Source organism: Corvus brachyrhynchos, unplaced genomic scaffold (genome assembly GCF_000691975.1).
Source record: "Corvus brachyrhynchos isolate BGI_N302 unplaced genomic scaffold, ASM69197v1 scaffold21, whole genome shotgun sequence".
Taxonomy (NCBI): Eukaryota; Metazoa; Chordata; class Aves; order Passeriformes; family Corvidae; genus Corvus; species Corvus brachyrhynchos.
Genome location: NW_008236924.1, coordinates 173,323 through 190,578, shown reverse-complemented (window position 1 = coordinate 190,578; position 17,256 = coordinate 173,323). Strand labels below are relative to the sequence as shown.

Genomic DNA, 17,256 nt, shown 5'->3' with positions numbered 1-17,256 from the left:
CAGGGAGCGGGATCAGCTGACTGAGGCAGGGAGCTGGCGCATGGGTTAGTGTTAGACAGCACATCTCCTGTGCTGGGAACAGGGAGGAGGGAGCGGGGCAGAGCCGTGCAGCCAGGGGAGACGACAGCCGCCCGTGCCCGCACCCCGCAGGTAAGGGGAGGGGGTCTGGCCAAGGGCTGTGTCCTGGGGGTCGCTAGGAATATCCGGGATGCTGGTAGCCAGTGATGCTCAAGGCGTGGTGGAGGGGAAGCTGCAGGGCAGGGAGTCCTGCTCCCCCGGGGCTGCAGGTGACGGGGAGGTGACCTCGGCCGTGCCAACGCGGTGGTGCCCAGGGCGAAGGGGATGGCATCCGGGCGGGACCTCATCCATCCCATCATCGGAGGAGTTTTACTGCAAATAGGTAATTTAGTTTCCTTCCGGAGGAAGGGCGTGTTGGCAGGACTTAGTTACTGATTAGCGCTATCGTGATTTAACACGACATGCCCGTGCCCCTTATCAGGGGCATCCGGCCGCTCTCACTGCCGGGCCCAGACCCTGACACTGCCGAGCTCAGGCAAGGGGTGGGAGGGAAGGAAGGCAAAGGAACAAGCCTTTTCTTTAAGGCTTAAAAACATGAGAGAAACAGAGCAGGCAGGAAAAAGGATAATAAAAAGGCCCTAAGGTTTAAAGCAAGCATCTCCTGCTCTCAGGTCAGCAAATCCCAGCTTGGCTGGCTTTACCAGTAGCGCCTGAGAAAAACCAGTAAGGGCCAGCAGCAGCCTGGGGAGGGATGGGCACCCAGCGAGCTCTACCCTGGGCTCGGCACGAGCTGCTCATTTGTGCTCCGTGTGTGATCTGCAGCTTTGCAGAGAGGTTCAACAAAGCCAGATTTATTTCCAGCAAGGCATTAAAATAGCTAGCAAAGCACTTTTGCGTTTAATCACACAACAAAGCTATATTGTGTCTGCAGATTAGTCACATAGAAATTTCATTGGGGGAAGCAGTGGAAAAAAAAAAAAATCCAGGCTATGTGGTCATTTCTGCCAGAAGGGGAGATAAGCAGAGCACAGCGGGGAGTCTTTGGAGAAAAAAAAATCAGTACAGTTAGAAAACACTGCAGCACAAACTATACTGAAATATTTGTAATTCAGTGTGTTTAACTGAGTAGTGGGAGAAGTTTGATGGAAATCCATCCTAAAAGGAATTGAGAACAACTATGTGAATATGAAGGACATGAATTAAATCCCTTTGACTCTGTGTAAGCACTCAGGGGAGGACCTACCTCTCCATAACTACATTTGTGAACCACTGGCACAGACAAAAGTGACCCTGTACATTCTCACCTACAGCTTCTAGAAGAGACCACTGTAACGATGCTGTACTTACGTGGTGCTCCCCACAGGGGCAGGGCAGCTCCTCTTCTGTCATGTTCAGCTCCTGCCTGCTTGGACAAGGGCGAAGTCAGAGCCCTGCCACAGTGAACAGACATGGAGCATTAAATAAGGAGAGTAATTTACGCCTTGCTGCTACAACAGGGGCAGTGAGACAAGCTCATGCCCCTGCCCCACACTTCTCCAGCTGTGCTCTCTTGCATTGCTTCAGGAGGGAGCACCACTGCTGATCTCCTTAACGAACCTTTAATTTACTGCCACATTTAATGACTTGGCTTCTTCATACATTTATGAAGCTCTTTACAAAACCATGGATATAAAAGTACTGCCAGCAGACTTTTAAAATGCAGCTTTTGTAAACAGCCCTGTTTGCCACAAGAAGACATTGGGTGGCTCAGGCAGAAATAAGCCCAGGATTTCTTTACCACAGCAGGTTTTCACATGCTGATCATGTCTGCTCTGTTCTTTGCAGCCATGGCGCCCCGGATCAGATTGAGCCTTTCAAAGCCTCTCCCAACCATACGGGAAACCCACGAGGAAGCGATGGAGGATCCAAGCAGCAACCCAAAGCGTGCTGGAAGCGCCGCAGCCAGCCCTGACGCGTACTCCAGCGACGACTACATCCAATCCATCTGCCACCTTGCCAGACCCACCTTCCCAGCCCTTCTGGAAAGCAGACGTAAGGGTCAGGACAGAAAGACCCTGAAGACCCTTGAAGACGTGCCACATTCTCCACCCTTTGTGGGGACACAGCAGCAAAGGTCGAAATGTAAATTGACCAATTTCATCTCGAATGTGGTGCCACTGGGAAAAGTGCCATGTGCAGAAACCGGCTTTTGGTCCAGAGAGGACCCCCTGGAACGAATTTACACCAATGCAGGAAATCTTTGCTCCTCCAAGGCTTCTTCCTCTGGTGAAAGTGCCAGCACTGGTCACTCACAGGGCAACCCTTCTACCCCAAATGGTGACCTTCATCCTGCAAACCTGGAAGAAGAAAACACAGGGAAAAGCAGTTTTCCACGAGTGTTCAGTTTTCCAAGGCTTCCCTCCCCAAGACCAGCTCAGAAAGAAGCAGTATACTCAGAGCTGAGGTATCTCAGAAGGGATGAGGGAATGGTTTTAGGGAGTAACCACAGTCAGAAAGAAAATGGCCCCATGTCCATTAACACTGAAGAGCTATTGGCACCCTCAGCCAGAGGGAAGCTGGTAGGAAACCCAGCCCTGCCCTGCTCCATAAGAAGGCAGAGTTTGTTCAATACAGCAGACATAGATGAAAAAGAAGGAAGAGAAACCTCTCACTGTGACAAAAATGTCATGGGTGGTGTCCCTGCTAAGCAGAGATACTTTGAGTCTTTCCAGGTACCTAAAAAAGCCACCATCCATAACTGGATTTCAGAGCACAGATGCATCTGGAAAGAAGCAAAGATAAAAGCTTGTTTGCTCCCAGCCATTGCTGAAGTGTGAAGAAGTAGCTGCTTAGAATAATTTTATTCACAAGATATAACCACCCTGTGCTCTAGCAGCTCTCCCTGGAGTCCTCACACAGAAAATATGGCTTGAACATGCATGCGAGTCAGGCAGACTCTTGTGATCCATCATATCCCTCATCCGTGGGCAAAGGGACAATTCAGAGTCTCATCTGCTAAGGAAACAGCAATCAGTTTTCATTTTAGAAAGGCAACAGTTCATAAAGCATCTCCTCCCACCTACTGCCTAGAACTGCCCTGAGCATGAAGAAAAGCTGGAGAGAGCTGGAGAGAGCACAAATCCCATCTGTGCTGGAGAAGAAGTGGGAACACTGAAATACCAGTGTTTTCCAGCCAATGCCAAGCAGCCAAGCAGGTGTTGCTCACACTTGGGTACAGTCATTCAAAAAGGAACCCTTTGCCCAAGGCTCGGACAGTACGAAATGCACTCTCTCTGACACACATTTACTGGGAGACCCATCACAGATCCCTGCCTCTGCACCAGGATCCCACTGGAGAGGTCATCCATTAGAGCAGTAGCATAAAGAAGTATTTCTTGAAACTCATAAGAAGCCTTTTATGAGGATTTGCTGGAGAGCAATATGGAGAATATTACAACTCCTTGAGTGGGGATTTTCCTGGTGCTTACCCTGGCCCAACTCTGTTCCCTTTACTACTGGACTTACCCCTGGCAGGACGAGAGCTGGGAGCCCTGGTGGGCATTGCCGTGCCAGTGCTGTGGCTGTTCTGGAGCCAGCTGTAAAGAAACAGGCATCATGTTGGGCTCTGCACTGACACAGCCAGGCTGCACACCACAGGCACCCACAGGATTTGCTGCTCAGGTTCAGGAGCCCATGAGCCCACACAGAGCTCTGCAGGCTCAGAAGAGCAGCCTTGGCTGAGGGGCAGCCTAGGGATGCTGGGCTGGTGCTCACAGAACCTGAATGTAAAATAATAACTGGTGTTTCCCTTCATATCTGTGCTTCTGTATTCTCACCTACCTGACCTTGCTGATGATGTTGACCGAGCTTTGCTTTGTGCTGCCAGACTGAAACATGGAAAAAACAAATGCGCATGTTCCAAGCATCCAGCCCATCACATAGACAAACAATTCACGTTGATATTATTTCTATCTGGGACGTCTGTAGGATGAGAAGCATTCCCACAAGGCTGGGAGGTCCTGACATGGGGCGATGGGCACGTGCTCAGGCCATCCCTCGCTGCCACACAGAGACTTCCCCATCCAGAGAAGCTGTCATTGGCACTTTCTCCTGCAGTCAGAGCAACTTCACCCACCTGTGTCTGGTGCCACACTCCCCATAGCCAGTCAGGAGAAGTAGCTGAGAAAACTGCAAAGCAATACCAGCCTAATTATTACTACTACTAGGAATAAATGTTTTGGCACAGCAGAGAGCAGAGGGACCAGGCTGTTTGCTCAACAGCAGCTAAGATGAGAAACAGCATCGGAAAGCTGCAATTATAAAAATGCTCACAAGTGATTTCCAAACCACCCTCAAGCAGATGAAATGAAAAAGCAACTTCTACTCAGTACCAACATGAGTGTAAATATGCTCAAGGATCAAAAGGTGAGAGTGTTTGAGCTTCTCATCCTCACATCTCTTACCTCAAATATTTTTTTCTCTTGTTGAAACTCATTAGTGCTATGGAGCTGAGCTGCTTCTCAGCTCTGTTTTTGAACTAACCACACAGCAAGAACAAAAGTGAAGGTGGCTCCAGCATTCATTATAGCTGATGGAGAAAGTTGAACCTGGAAGGTCCCAGCCTGCTGTGCCTCCTCCACACCTGTCCCTCCCTTCTCAGGTAAATGCTGGGGGTTAAGTGATGCTTGTCATTTAAATTTCTCTCCATGTGAATATTTATTACTCTAATGCCTAACAAGTCTTGTGCCAACTGCATGTATCACTGCTTTTGACAGAGGAAACAAATAAAGTCCTTCCATCCAGTTGCTGTTTCTATTCTGCATTCCACAGGGGATTATTTTTAGTGCTGGGCTGGTCCACAGCACAAGGGTTGTGACTTGCCATGCAAACACCTTCTCACTCTACCAGGCCTTCACACCTCACCGCTTCAGCAGCTGCTGCCCAGGACTGTGATTCCTTCTCAGCTGCCACATAATCCTGCAAGTCTCTACACCCCTGAAACCCACCACCTTTTCTCTCCAGAGCAAAGAGAACCAGGAACAGATGAGAGCTGCAACTCAGGACACACTGGGGAAAACTTCGAACTCCTCTGATGTAGGACTGGGAGCAGGCTGTGGGGCCTGGGGTGATAGCAGGGTTGGGCTCAGAGCTGGGGGCATTTGAAAACACAGTGTTAGTTCCAGGTTTGCTCGTCAGCAGCTGCTACATGCCCATGGAGCACCAGGAGTTTGGAGTTAGGTGCAGCCAGGTTTGGAGCAATGAAGCTTTGGAGTGAACTGGCTTTTTCTTGGAGCCATACTTTTTCTTTAGTGAAAACTGAGGTTCTACTCAAGCAACTGGGCTTTGCAAGAGGAGCCAAAGCTGCTGGGATGCAGCAAAGATGGGGGCAAAGATGCATGGGCAAATTGGGGTCATAGGAGTGGCAAGGCAGGGAAGGGAGGAGGGAAATGTGGGGCAGTGAGTGGGCAGGGCAGCTCCCAGCAGGAGGGGGATGCTGGGTGTCAGGGCTGGGAGCCCCAGGCTGAGGAATTCCAGCTGTGCAGTAAAATCCATGACAGGTAAGAAAAGAAAACTTGGTTTAACACAGGACAGAGGCAGCAGATAGGGAGGGTTGTTTCTATTCAGATTCAGTTAAATCCTGTTTTGAAAAGCACAGTCCTCACCTTCACCATCAGCTCTGTTGGAAATGAGCATGTTGGTCCTTATGAAATCACAGCACAATTAAATATGCACCAGCTCCCTGGATAAGGCAGTTTTGCAGTTGTACAACATCATCCACCTGCTGCAGATGCACTTTGGGCTGGTTCAGGGAGGGGTGGGCATTGGGGCAGCCTTGTCACTCCCCTGTCACAGCCTCTCTGCCCCCCAGCTGCTGAGGGAGCCTGCAGCCCTACCAAAGGAAATAAAATGGGATGCTGTTGGGTGGGATAACGTGGCCTGCAGTTATACAGCACTTTTCTGCTGTTCTCCCCATGGATACACACCTGGGCCATCAGAAAATGCTCCCCCTCTTCCCCTCTCTGCAGAACAGCCCCTGAGGAATCACTGGTTGGGATAAGCCTGCAGAAGTTGCTGCCTGTTCAGAAGAGCTTCCAGACAAGAAAGAAAACCATGTCTAGGAATTTAGGTCAGAGAGAGAGATAAAAGCTGTGCTGCTTCCATGGCCAATCTCATGGCAGGCTCTGAATTTGAAGTCACTGGTAGAAAAATCTCATTTATTGAGATCATCAGAACTGCCGAAGGGATTTGGATTAATTTGAATGGGGAATAGGTATCCAAATCCCACCGGCAGCTTTCAGTCTCAGACTTCACATCCAGTTCACAAGCCAACTGTGAGCTAACATGCAATTTTGCTTACATGATCATGCAGCCTCTCCCTGCTGCAAATAGTAAATGCATTTGAACACAGAAAATCATGACCAGAATTTACAAACCAGAGATGATGAGGCAGAAAGAAAACTGTCCCACTCTTTACTCAGGTTTTTGTCTTTTAAATGACAAAGATACCCATCAGCTGAAACCAAAGGCTAGGAAGCAACAGCTCCAGAAGCCTCTCTCTGGTGATCAGACCTGAGCAGGGCAGGAGCTGCTCAGAAACTCCTACAGCAGCCACAGCACAGAGAGCCTCACCCACCCCAGGAGAGCCTTTTCTGTGCCCACACGGACAGCCAGCAGGAGAGATGTTGATAAGAAACTAAAACGTGAGCCAGTGCAGCATGGTTACAGACAGGGATATGCCATGAATGGGGCTCTCTCAGCCAGGGATTTTAATGGGAGAGACAAGCAGGGGCAGATCAAAGGGCTGCCCACAAACAGGGAGATGCAGGTGGGGTATGAGCAAGGTTAGCAAAATCAGTTTCTAAAAAGGTCTTTAACTCTGAAGTTAAGATTAAAGCAGGTATTTTTGATTTAAGAAAAAAAAAAATCCAAATCTTAAGGCTCCAAGGAAAATTTAAAGCTCCCACCTTTTAAGGAGATCAGACCCAAGCCTGAGGCAAAACCCAGGCTGCCTCAGCTGAAAGCAGGGGCTTTGTAGGTGGTGCTTCAGGCTTTCCCCCTGCCCTGAAAAACTTGCATTTGGGCCTAATTGCTCATTGAGGGCATATTTTAATTAACTTTGAGCCTTCCTAAGTGGAGACTGATTTCATTTTTCATGGTGCAGAATGAAGTTAAACTGCATTTAGCGACTAAGCAGGAATCCCTTAGCTTTGAATGAAACCCTGACTGAACCATCAGCAATGTGATTAACGGTAAAGGGTTTTGTATTTTCCATTTGCAGCTGTAACCACGGGCAGAAGAGAGCTCTGAAATGATGGCTGAAAGCTTTTCTGCTTGTGCTTGAAGAGCCAGAGTCTTCAGGCACAGCTCTCTGCCTTGCTTATCAGAGCCCACGTGCATTTTTGTGGCTGGCACCACTTATGTGGGCCACAGTTGACAGCAGGGATGACCCCTGAAGCACCACATCATGGGCTTGTGGCCTTTCCCCATGCTCAGGGATTCTCAAGTACAATCTTATTTGCTGGACATGAGCTAGAGCTGATGCAAAATACATGTTGTGTAAATAGAGAGATATTGTTCCTGGTAATTGCAGCCTTCCTGGAATTAATGGTCCTGGAGGCAACGCTTCCTAGGACTGTTGCGAAGAGCTGTAGAAAAACTGGGCATTTTTAGAATACCAGCTTGTTGCTACATAAAGTTTGACCAAATGCCATTTAAATCAAAGGGAGCCTTTAAGTGCTTTGGAATGGGCTTGTAATGGGAACAATTTTCCGCTGCATTTAAAGCACAGATTTCTAATAGCAGCTGATGAGGAAAATCAAATTATTAGTTTATTTATTTGTGTGTATTAGCATTGTATCAACTGTTTCTTGTCTTCGCTTTTAAATTAGCCTAGATGAAAGCCCTCAGCCTGCTGTGAGCTTAGCAAGAACTGTGTGTACACCACAAGGCTTTAGCTGCCTGTGCCTCACGCACCTGCAGTGGCTTTGTCCCTCGGGATCAGCAAATCCCAGCTCTGCAGAGTGGGTGGTCATGCACAGTGAGAGCAGAAGGAGACAGCAGGGACACTGCCACATCTCATCTGGCAGCACGATGTGACATTTGCAAGTCAGCTGTGCTTAGCTGAACGTTTTGTTGTTTTTTCCTGGATGGCAAGTATGTGGGAGAGAAAACGGTTCATACCAGAGGTGCTGAGCTGCTCTCTAAAACTCTCTGACAGGAGGCTGTAGCCAGGCGGGGGTTGGTCTCTCCTCCCAGGTAACAAGTGGCAGGACCAGAGGAAATGGACTCGGGTTGTGCCAGGAGGGGTTTAGATTAGATATTGGGAAAAATTTCTGGATGGGTTGTCAAGCCTTGGAACAGGCTGCCGAGGGAAATGGTGGAATCACTGTCCCTGGAAGTGTTCAAAAATCACGTAGATGTGGCACTTGGGAACATGGCTTAGCAGTGGGTTTGGCAGTGCTGTGCTGAACTCAACGATCTTAGAGGGCTCTTCCAACCTTAATTATTCTATTTTATGTTTTTTTATCTTTCCAACACACTCAATGAGCACTGGCTGAGCTACTAGCTCAGCTGCAGAACAGGGAGATGTCACATCTCAAGTGTCCAGGCTCCAAAGCAATTACACAAGAAACACCAAATTTGCTCCAGATGTTCTTCACATTCCCCCTCAGGTCATGCTACAGAGGCATCAAAAACTGCACAGAATAAATTGTGATGTTGGCTCACAAATGCCCTTCATGGTTTAGCAGTGCCAGCCTGTCATCACGCCCTGTTCAGCTGGGGGCTGTGTGAATGCACAGAGTAGCCAGCCCTGACTTGCTGAGCCTACGAGCCACTCCAGCCTCATTAGTGGCATGAGCTGGGAGCTTCGGATTGGGGCTGATTTGCACAAAGAGCAAAGGAACATGCACATGGTCCTTGCTCACAGCAGAGCCAGCTGTGAAAACCAGTGAAAAATACACCTGTTTTTTAGGGGAAGCAAATACAAGCACAGGCCAATCATGTCCAGTTTTGAATCCAAAATGTCCAGGTCCTACTCCGGACCCCAGTTTAGGACAGATGGGTGTCTAACAACCGGCAGTGTTTGCAGGTAAGAAGAGTTTGGTGGTACAAATATTGCAGGTGAGTTTTCTGGTCCTGCCCAGAAGAGCTGGTAGGGATGGGCTGGAGAGGCTGCAGCTGGGACTCTGCTGCTGCTGCTCCCAGCCTGGTTCACTCCCAGCACTTTCCAAAACATCACAACACCTGTTCCTTCAGGCACTACAGGGGGACACAAAGCACAGCCAAGCTGTGGTGACATTTGAGCTGCTTAGTCAACGTTCAGCTTTCCTTCAGGTGTGGTGGGGTGTGAGGCATCCCCAGCCCTTGAGGGATGGTGACATCCCTGCCTCAGATGCCAAATTCTGTGTTGACCCTCCATGCTCTGCTCAAACCTGGTTTGCTGGAACAAGGGCACACAGACAGAAAACAAAACAGCCTCCTTGCTGTGCAGGGTCAACTCCTGGAATTAATTGCTGCAGGATGTCAACAAGATAAAATTCAGCAGATTAGACAGTCCTGTGATCAGGAACATTTGTGCAATGCTAACTGGGTCAAAGAAATACAAGAGAAATTAAGTGTTGTGCTTTCCTGAAGGGCTGAGCTGGTACCAGCTGGATTTAGAACAGATTCCTCCCCACCTCCCTTTCCCAGTCTTTTTATAGCAACAAGCAAATAGCAGGATCTATTGCAAAGTGTCTTCTCTTCCCTTAGAATAATAAAGCATTGCCTGCTCTAGGAAGTCCTCGAGACCAAAGTGACAACTGATCCATGCTACAGCACTCAGCAAAACCCTCTCCATGTCATTTTAAAGGCAGAAAATGAAAGTTTCCTTTCTCTGCTGCCTCTAAGCTTCAGACCAAAAATTTCTCAAGAAGGGAATGAAACGCACAATAAACTGGCTGCAGATGAGCTGGTTGTACCTCCACCCTGAAACCCTTTTCTAAGCATAATTAACCAAATTAATTATATAACTGTACAATAGTGTTAACCAGAAAAACATGTGGGGTAAATAGTTGAATCCAAAAGCCAATAGTGGTACTATAGGGAGGTGTTGGGGGATAATGGGAGTGATGGTTTCTACCACCAAAGAGAGCAGAAGAGACTGGGTCTTGCAATAAGGAAGAAAAGGAGCAAAATCCTCAGGATTTTGGAACAGAGTTCACTCTCCAGGTTGGCAGATACTGCACCAGGTGCTCCAAGGTGGGAACTGCCATGGAGGTAGAAGGTGGAGGCTGGGGCACCCAGTATAACCTTTTCCAGCATTTTGTTTTTCAGTAGGAAGATGCTGACAAACATCCATAATCTCTGCACATTTTTCTGACACGTAAAAGTGCTCCTGGCACAATTGGCCAGAAGGCACAAGGCACTGCATGTGACAGCAAGGGCAGTGCAGCTGCTCCGAGCACATCGGTTCACTTCATTAAATTTCACTGTCTTCAACAACAGGGTTCTGAGAGAAAAGTCATGCTGAGGCTAATGCTGGCAACAGAAAATTACCTGGTGATCTCAGCTAGGTAGAAGAACTCTTTGGATTCTGTGCCCAAAGATGAAGCCTCCTTCCTACAGTCCATTGCAAAGGATACAGGATAGAAAGGAAAACATGTCAGCATTTAAATATCACCCCATTAGGCTTGGCAAAATACAATGGTGATGCCCATTGTATTCAAAATTTTCATAGTATCTTAGAATGGTCTGGACCTTAAAGATTATTTTGTTCCAACTCCTTGCCATGGGCAGGGACACCTTCCACTATACCAGGTTGCTCCAAGCCCCATGCAGCCTGAACTTGAATATTTCCAAGGATGGAGCACCCACAGCTGCCCAGCTTCTCTGGGCAACCTGTGCCAGGGCCTCACAGGGAAGAACTTCTTCCTAATACCCAATCTAACCCTGCCCTCTGTCAGTTTGAAGCCACTCATTTTTGTATTTGTTGCCAAAATTGACAAAGAAACAAATCTTCCCCAAACCACCCCACCACATTTTGTTGCATCTAATACTAATTCTAGCAATTTAATTTCAAAAGGAAATTCAAAATGTTTTTATTGTTTCTCTTTTCCCTGTTCTTCCAGGAACAGCAATGGCTAATATGGCCTGACCCACTTTGTCAGATTCTGAGACCTGTAGGGGCTGTGAGGTCCCAGCTATCAAACCAAACACTGTAATTAGCCTTTATTAAAATTCTTTCCTTTCTCACCAAGCACCACATTTACATTGCAGTTTGTCACACACGTTTGAGTTTTTTAAGAAAAGTGTTTTTTGCTTGGAACACAATAAAACAGTTGGACTCTTGGATTTTACTGCTCCTGGTACAAGCACTCACGTCCTGACCCACAGGAGCTCCCAAGGTCTCTCAGCTCCATTGTACTTCAACAGACAACACAGACTTATGCATCTTTATGGATCAGGGCCTTTGCAGATATATTTAAGAAGTCATTGCTCTCAGAACCTTGTACAGAGTGTTCCAGACCAGCAGTACAGTACTTTTAAAATCACTGTGAAAACAAAGCACTGCACCACATGCATTCCTTTTCCTGGGGGCAGGAGGGAACCAACCCACCTGACAGACTGAAGGCACATTGCTCATCCTGCTGTGGAGAGGAACTCTAGGTAGGGCAAGGCCATAGCTCTGTACCCTCCTCAGACCATTTGATCTGCCTGAATGCAGAGTAGTTTTACCCTTTCTTAAGTCCCTCAAGCTCATGGGATGAGATTCTCACCAGCAGGACAAGAAGGAGTAGAACCAATCCCAGAGTCCGAGCTGCAGGTGTGACCTACTCCACCACCCAGACACCCAGGACCTTCAGCAAGTTGCTGGCTTTTGGAGTTATTTCTGCTTTCTGTAGAATGGAAATCATTCCCACTTAGGGGAAGAAGATTTCTAAGATTAGCCAAACGTGTAAGAAAAAAGTAATTATATAGAAACAGATTTTTCAGAGCCAGCAAAGAATCACAGAGGTAAAAGAGGAACTTGTGTTGCAGTGCCAGGTGGTTCTTTATTCATTTCACCCATTCCTACAGGACATGAGTAACACAGGGACAAATGTAAGGGAAAGGCTGGCTGACTCCTGAGGATGATGTAACAAGTTGAAACTTCAGTTTTCACACCATCAAATTGAAAGCTTCATTAAATTGTACAGCTGTGCCAGGGACTCAGCACTGGACCCAGCAAAGATGCAAACTCACTTCAGTGGAATGTGAATCCTGTGTTGGGTGCCACAGGTCAAACACTGCCCTGCTGCCTCTGCAGGGCTTTGGGGGGTTAGGACGGGTCTCATGGAAGACAGCCTGTTCCACATGTACATGTGGTAACTTCATCTTTCTGTACTCCTGATTATGTTTTCCCAGTGAAAGCCCAGTGAAGTCAATGGAAAATTTCCTGGTGGCTGTCTTGGGCCAAGACCCAAATTTCTACTTTTTGTTTATCTCCCTCTTCCCTCACTGGTATGTGGATAAATGATTCCACCTGAGGGAGAAAATGTTACACAGGGTAATCCCAACCCTTCCTGAAGCCTATTACCTCAATTTACACTAGAAATACTCCTAGTTTACTACCTGCAAGCATTAGCAGGCACAGCCCCCACTAACACAGGGGTACAGCCTCTCAGAGGGCAGCTAAGGCACTAAAAACCTTCAGCTACCTCACACACCAACTGAAGATACTGCAAAGGGCATGAAAATACGTAAATATGTGAAGTCAGAAACTGAAAATCAAAGAGCAGTTGAAGGATAAGCATGTTTGATTTGATTTTCTCTCAATGGGCAATGCATGTAGACTTTTTACTGGGTGTAGTTGTTACTATTCACTGGAAGACTGTCCAGCCATTAACCCAGCACTGTGAAGCTCACCATGTCCCCAAGTGCTACAGCTACAGGTCTTTTAAACCCCTCCAGGGACAGCCACTCACCACTTCCCTGGGAAGCCTGTTCCAATGCTTGACAATCCTTCCCATGAAGATATTTTCTAGGGAAACCTAATATCCAGTCTACACCTTTTCTGACAGACCATTTCTTCTTCTCCTGTTACCTGAGAGAAGAGACCAATCCCCACCTGGCTACAGCCTCCTTTCAGAGAGTTGTAGAGTGGGATGAGGTTTTCCCTGGAGCTCAGATTTCAGAGGTATTAACTAAGGCAAATATTCACTGTATCTCCATTGGTTCCCTTTGCACAGTAACTCATATTTCTGAAACTGCAGCAGCTGCTCCATGGCTGGCAGCACATGCACCCCCATGACCCATGTGAGTGCACAAGTGTAGCAAGAGCTTGGTTCCCAGCATCCCATCACTACACTGGCCATGAAGCACTCTCACAAGCCACTGGAGCCTGGCACGTTGCCAGAGCCCAGAAAACTGCAGAGAAAACTTAAACTAGAAGAAAACAGGCATAGCCTCATCAAGTAACTGATCTGTTACTTAAATCTCTGTGGTCACTAAAACCTGGGAGGAGAGTATGTATGTTTGTATTTTCTGTAGTGTGTGCTTTTTTAAAATAAACATCTAGCATTTTTAAAATAAATCAGTACTGTCCACCGATATACCAGGAAGATTTAACCAAAATACACAGTCTTATATTTTAAAAACTGATAATCTGCAGGAACATTAGGCTTATTTTGGAATAAGAAAATATTCAAGTGTACCAAAGATCCCTGTAATTATCTTAATTAGATTTACCGCTTTCCGTACAGAGCAAGGGAACATTTAGAAAGCAAACAATTAGTGCCTTTGGGTTAGGAAGGGAGGATGAAAAGCAAGAAAATAACCAGAACACTCACCTTTAGTGGCTTTTCCCAAAAGAGCATTCCATGTACCTGGCATAATCTTGTCCTTTCCACTTACCTTTTTCTGTTTCTCCTCCCTTCCTCTTTCTCTTTGGGCTCAATTCCACGGGTTTTAAGGTTCTTCTGCTTCACCAGCACCAGTAGAACAGGCAAGCCACACAATCAACTGCTCTGATTTGGGAAATTCTCACCCTAGAAGGCCCAAATCCAACTTTTTTCTATCACTGACGAGCCAGTGGACAAGGGGTATGAAGGACCAGTAACCAGAGTCTGTCCAGAGACATTGTGTAGTCAATTCTATTAAGATAGTTGCAGTTATTTTACTTCAAGTTAAGGAAAGACAAGATTTCTTTGACCTGGCTGAGGACGACAGGACACAAGCTCAGCTCAGTCCTTTGCCCTTGAGGGAGAGATGCTGTTTTCTCTGTATATTCTCTGACAAGGACACTGGCCTCCCTGATAATTTTGGCAGTTTGCCTACAAACAGCACTCCCCACACTTACATGGCAGGTTTGCAGATACTATTTAAGAGCTTGTAAACTCCAATCTGGAACCACATAACAACTGTACTCATCTGAAAACATAACATCAAGTACATTAATGCAGCAAGGGAAGGCTCTAGTGAATGATTTTGTCACTGACGAACAAGTAGGTCCTTTTCATTCCCATCATGACAGCTGGATTTATAAATCCAGTATTAATTGGCATGGATGTTACCCAACCAACAGCTGCCACTAGAAAAGGTTCATCCCTGGGCCTGAATTTCCACAAATATTCTTAAGAACAATTCTACAAGCCACACTCTGTGCATGGCACTGAAATAGGTTCAGGCTGTATGCAGCTGAAGCCTGTGTTTCCCACACCATCTAGTGGCAATCCTGCAAATGTGATGGGAATTAACATCTCACCCACAAGACAAAACCAAAGAGAAATCATTGCTAGGCCTGCAATGGACTCATCACAGTGCTGGGGACTTAGAGCTGCTTCAAGACAGCACATTTCAAACCTACAAACAAGCTGAACATGCTGGGGCCTGTGGTATTTACAGGAATGCTGAACTAGATCATTTATTTCATAGCAAAGCAGCACCAACGTACTGAACATGGGCTCTGAGGAAAGCAGTAGTGCCAGGAGAGGTCTTGGGTGCTTCATTGCTACACACACACACACACTCTCAAGTGTCTCATGTTTGCTGCTGCCAGTGATGGGAACATCACACCAGATGTGGTGAGGCTGCACCATGACACAGACACTGAGACAGAGGCACCCGCAGAGAAGGAACATGGTATGAAAATACACCAATGGCAAGAGCTTGCTGAATCTCATTCCTGAAAAAGAAGATGCAAAAAGTCTTCACTTTGTTCCCCTTCCACAGCAAATTAATGGAGTATTTGAATCCCTTCCTGCTGTCAGACCCCAAGTCAGTAGACTTGTGCTTCTGGAGCAGCAAGAGGAAGAAGGAGTGGGGTGTACAGGACCGAGACAAAACCACCACTGCACAACTGACCTTACAGACTGAGCTGGAAGGTCAGAGGATGGCCAGCTATGAAGACAAGGGGTTGAGCTCTGAGTAAGTTTGGACAGAGTTCTCCACAAGCTCTGGAGGCATTACTGATCATGCCCTCACTCTGCAATCCAAACCCAACTGACTCGAGCAGATTTCTGGTGCGCAGATCTAGAAAGTAACAGGAAGTACAGCAAGATCTTTCTGGGATTATCAAGTTCCTTCTGCTTCCATTATACCCTGGACACACTTCACTCACTTTGGCTGTATGTGTAACTCTTGAGGAAGAGCTTCAGGAATCAAGTTAAAATATGAATTAGACTTCAAGAAGGTTTCAAACAGATACTGGATTTATTGGTCAGCTATGAGTAGGAAAATACATTGGTAAAGAAAAAGAAGACCCTGTATATAAATATAATACTAACTAGTTAAAATTTGACCAAGAAGAAAGTTCCACTGAAGAGAACAGTAAAAGCCCTTGTTTACCATCAGACCATATTCAGTTTCCCATTTATCTTATTGAAGAGCTGCCTATAGACAAATGCAACATTCTTTGAGCTTAGTGCAGATAATGTGCTGGTTTTTGTTACATGAATGGTAAACAAGAGTTAGTCCAGTGCATTACACATTATACAGAAGTACTGTGAATAAAGACTAAGGTATTCTATTTTAGACACTACTTAAACATACCAAGACACTTAAGTGTTACAAATTTATGCAACCAAAAGAAAAGAATAGCAGTTAACATACTAAAAAATACTGTGTCCGGCTGGATGAGAAAGGCTTTGCTACTGAAGCGGTTAACTGAACTTTTCAAAGTTTTACAGTGTAATTAGTTTTCTTTTTCCCCCTCCCCCACAATGGTGTTGCAATTATTTTGTCTTTCATACAGGTTTTGCATGGTTGAAAAAGCAAAGCATAAGCTATTTTCTAAGCCTGCTCTGAAAAAAAAAAACCAACCTTGAGAGATTGCTGAAGTTATATCAAAGATGCACACAATGTTCTTAAAATCATTTCAGTCAAATGCTAGCCAAATTTACCTTTAATTTAAAGCTGCTAAAAGGACAAAATAATTACAACACACACCAATTTATATGCTCTTCCCCCCTACTTGTGTTATGTTAAAAGCAGTAACTTGTGGTATTAGTCTTGTACTCTAAACAATTGTTTTAGTTAAAGGTGTAGTTCAATTTACACTTTCAAACCCAGAATTCTTGGTAAATGTAAATAAAACTAGAAAAGATACGGCAGAGTGTACTTTAAGTGGAAAAAAGCCTGGTCTTAACTAAATAAAAGCAAAGCATAAGCTATTTTCTAAGCCTGCTCTAAAAAAAAAAACCAACCTTGAGAGATTGCTGAAGTTATATCAAAGATGCACACAATGTTCTTAAAATCATTTCAGTCAAATGCTAGCCAAATTTACCTTTAATTTAAAGCTGCTAAAAGGACAAAATAATTACAACACACACCAATTTATATGCTCTTCCCCCCTACTTGTGTTATGTTAAAAGCAGTAACTTGTGGTATTAGTCTTGTACTCTAAACAATTGTTTTAGTTAAAGGTGTAGTTCAATTTACACTTTCAAACCCAGAATTCTTGGTAAATGTAAATAAAACTAGAAAAGATACGGCAGAGTGTACTTTAAGTGGAAAAAAGCCTGGTCTTAACTAAATAAATCCTTTTAACCCCAAGGATGTTCTGTGACTTTTTGCTATATGTGCTTTTACAACAAGAACACTGAAGGTACATTATGGCAACACCCAAAACCACCTCGAATAAAAATATTGCAAATAACCATTTCATGTTAAAAACTATGAAGCAAACATTTTGATTTTGTGAAGACACGGTTTATTGCCTTATTCTATGTTATAGCTGGAAATTGAGACTTTTGAGTTAGATTTGTTTGACACAAGAATGTATTTTCTTTGAAAGATTGT

The 17,256-nt window shown here is 45.7% G+C and overlaps 1 protein-coding gene across 1 annotated transcript; it reads left to right on the top strand.

Moving 5' to 3' along the window:
- The first annotated feature begins 13 nt into the window (after nucleotides 1-13).
- Nucleotides 14-4,799, top strand: LOC108445157. Its single transcript, XM_017728073.1, has 2 exons — nucleotides 14-150; nucleotides 1,843-4,799. Exon 2 carries the CDS (start codon nucleotides 1,845-1,847, stop codon nucleotides 2,832-2,834), a length of 990 nt encoding a protein of 329 aa, XP_017583562.1. The 5' UTR covers nucleotides 14-150; nucleotides 1,843-1,844; the 3' UTR covers nucleotides 2,835-4,799.
- Nucleotides 4,800-17,256: the final 12,457 nt, after the last annotated feature.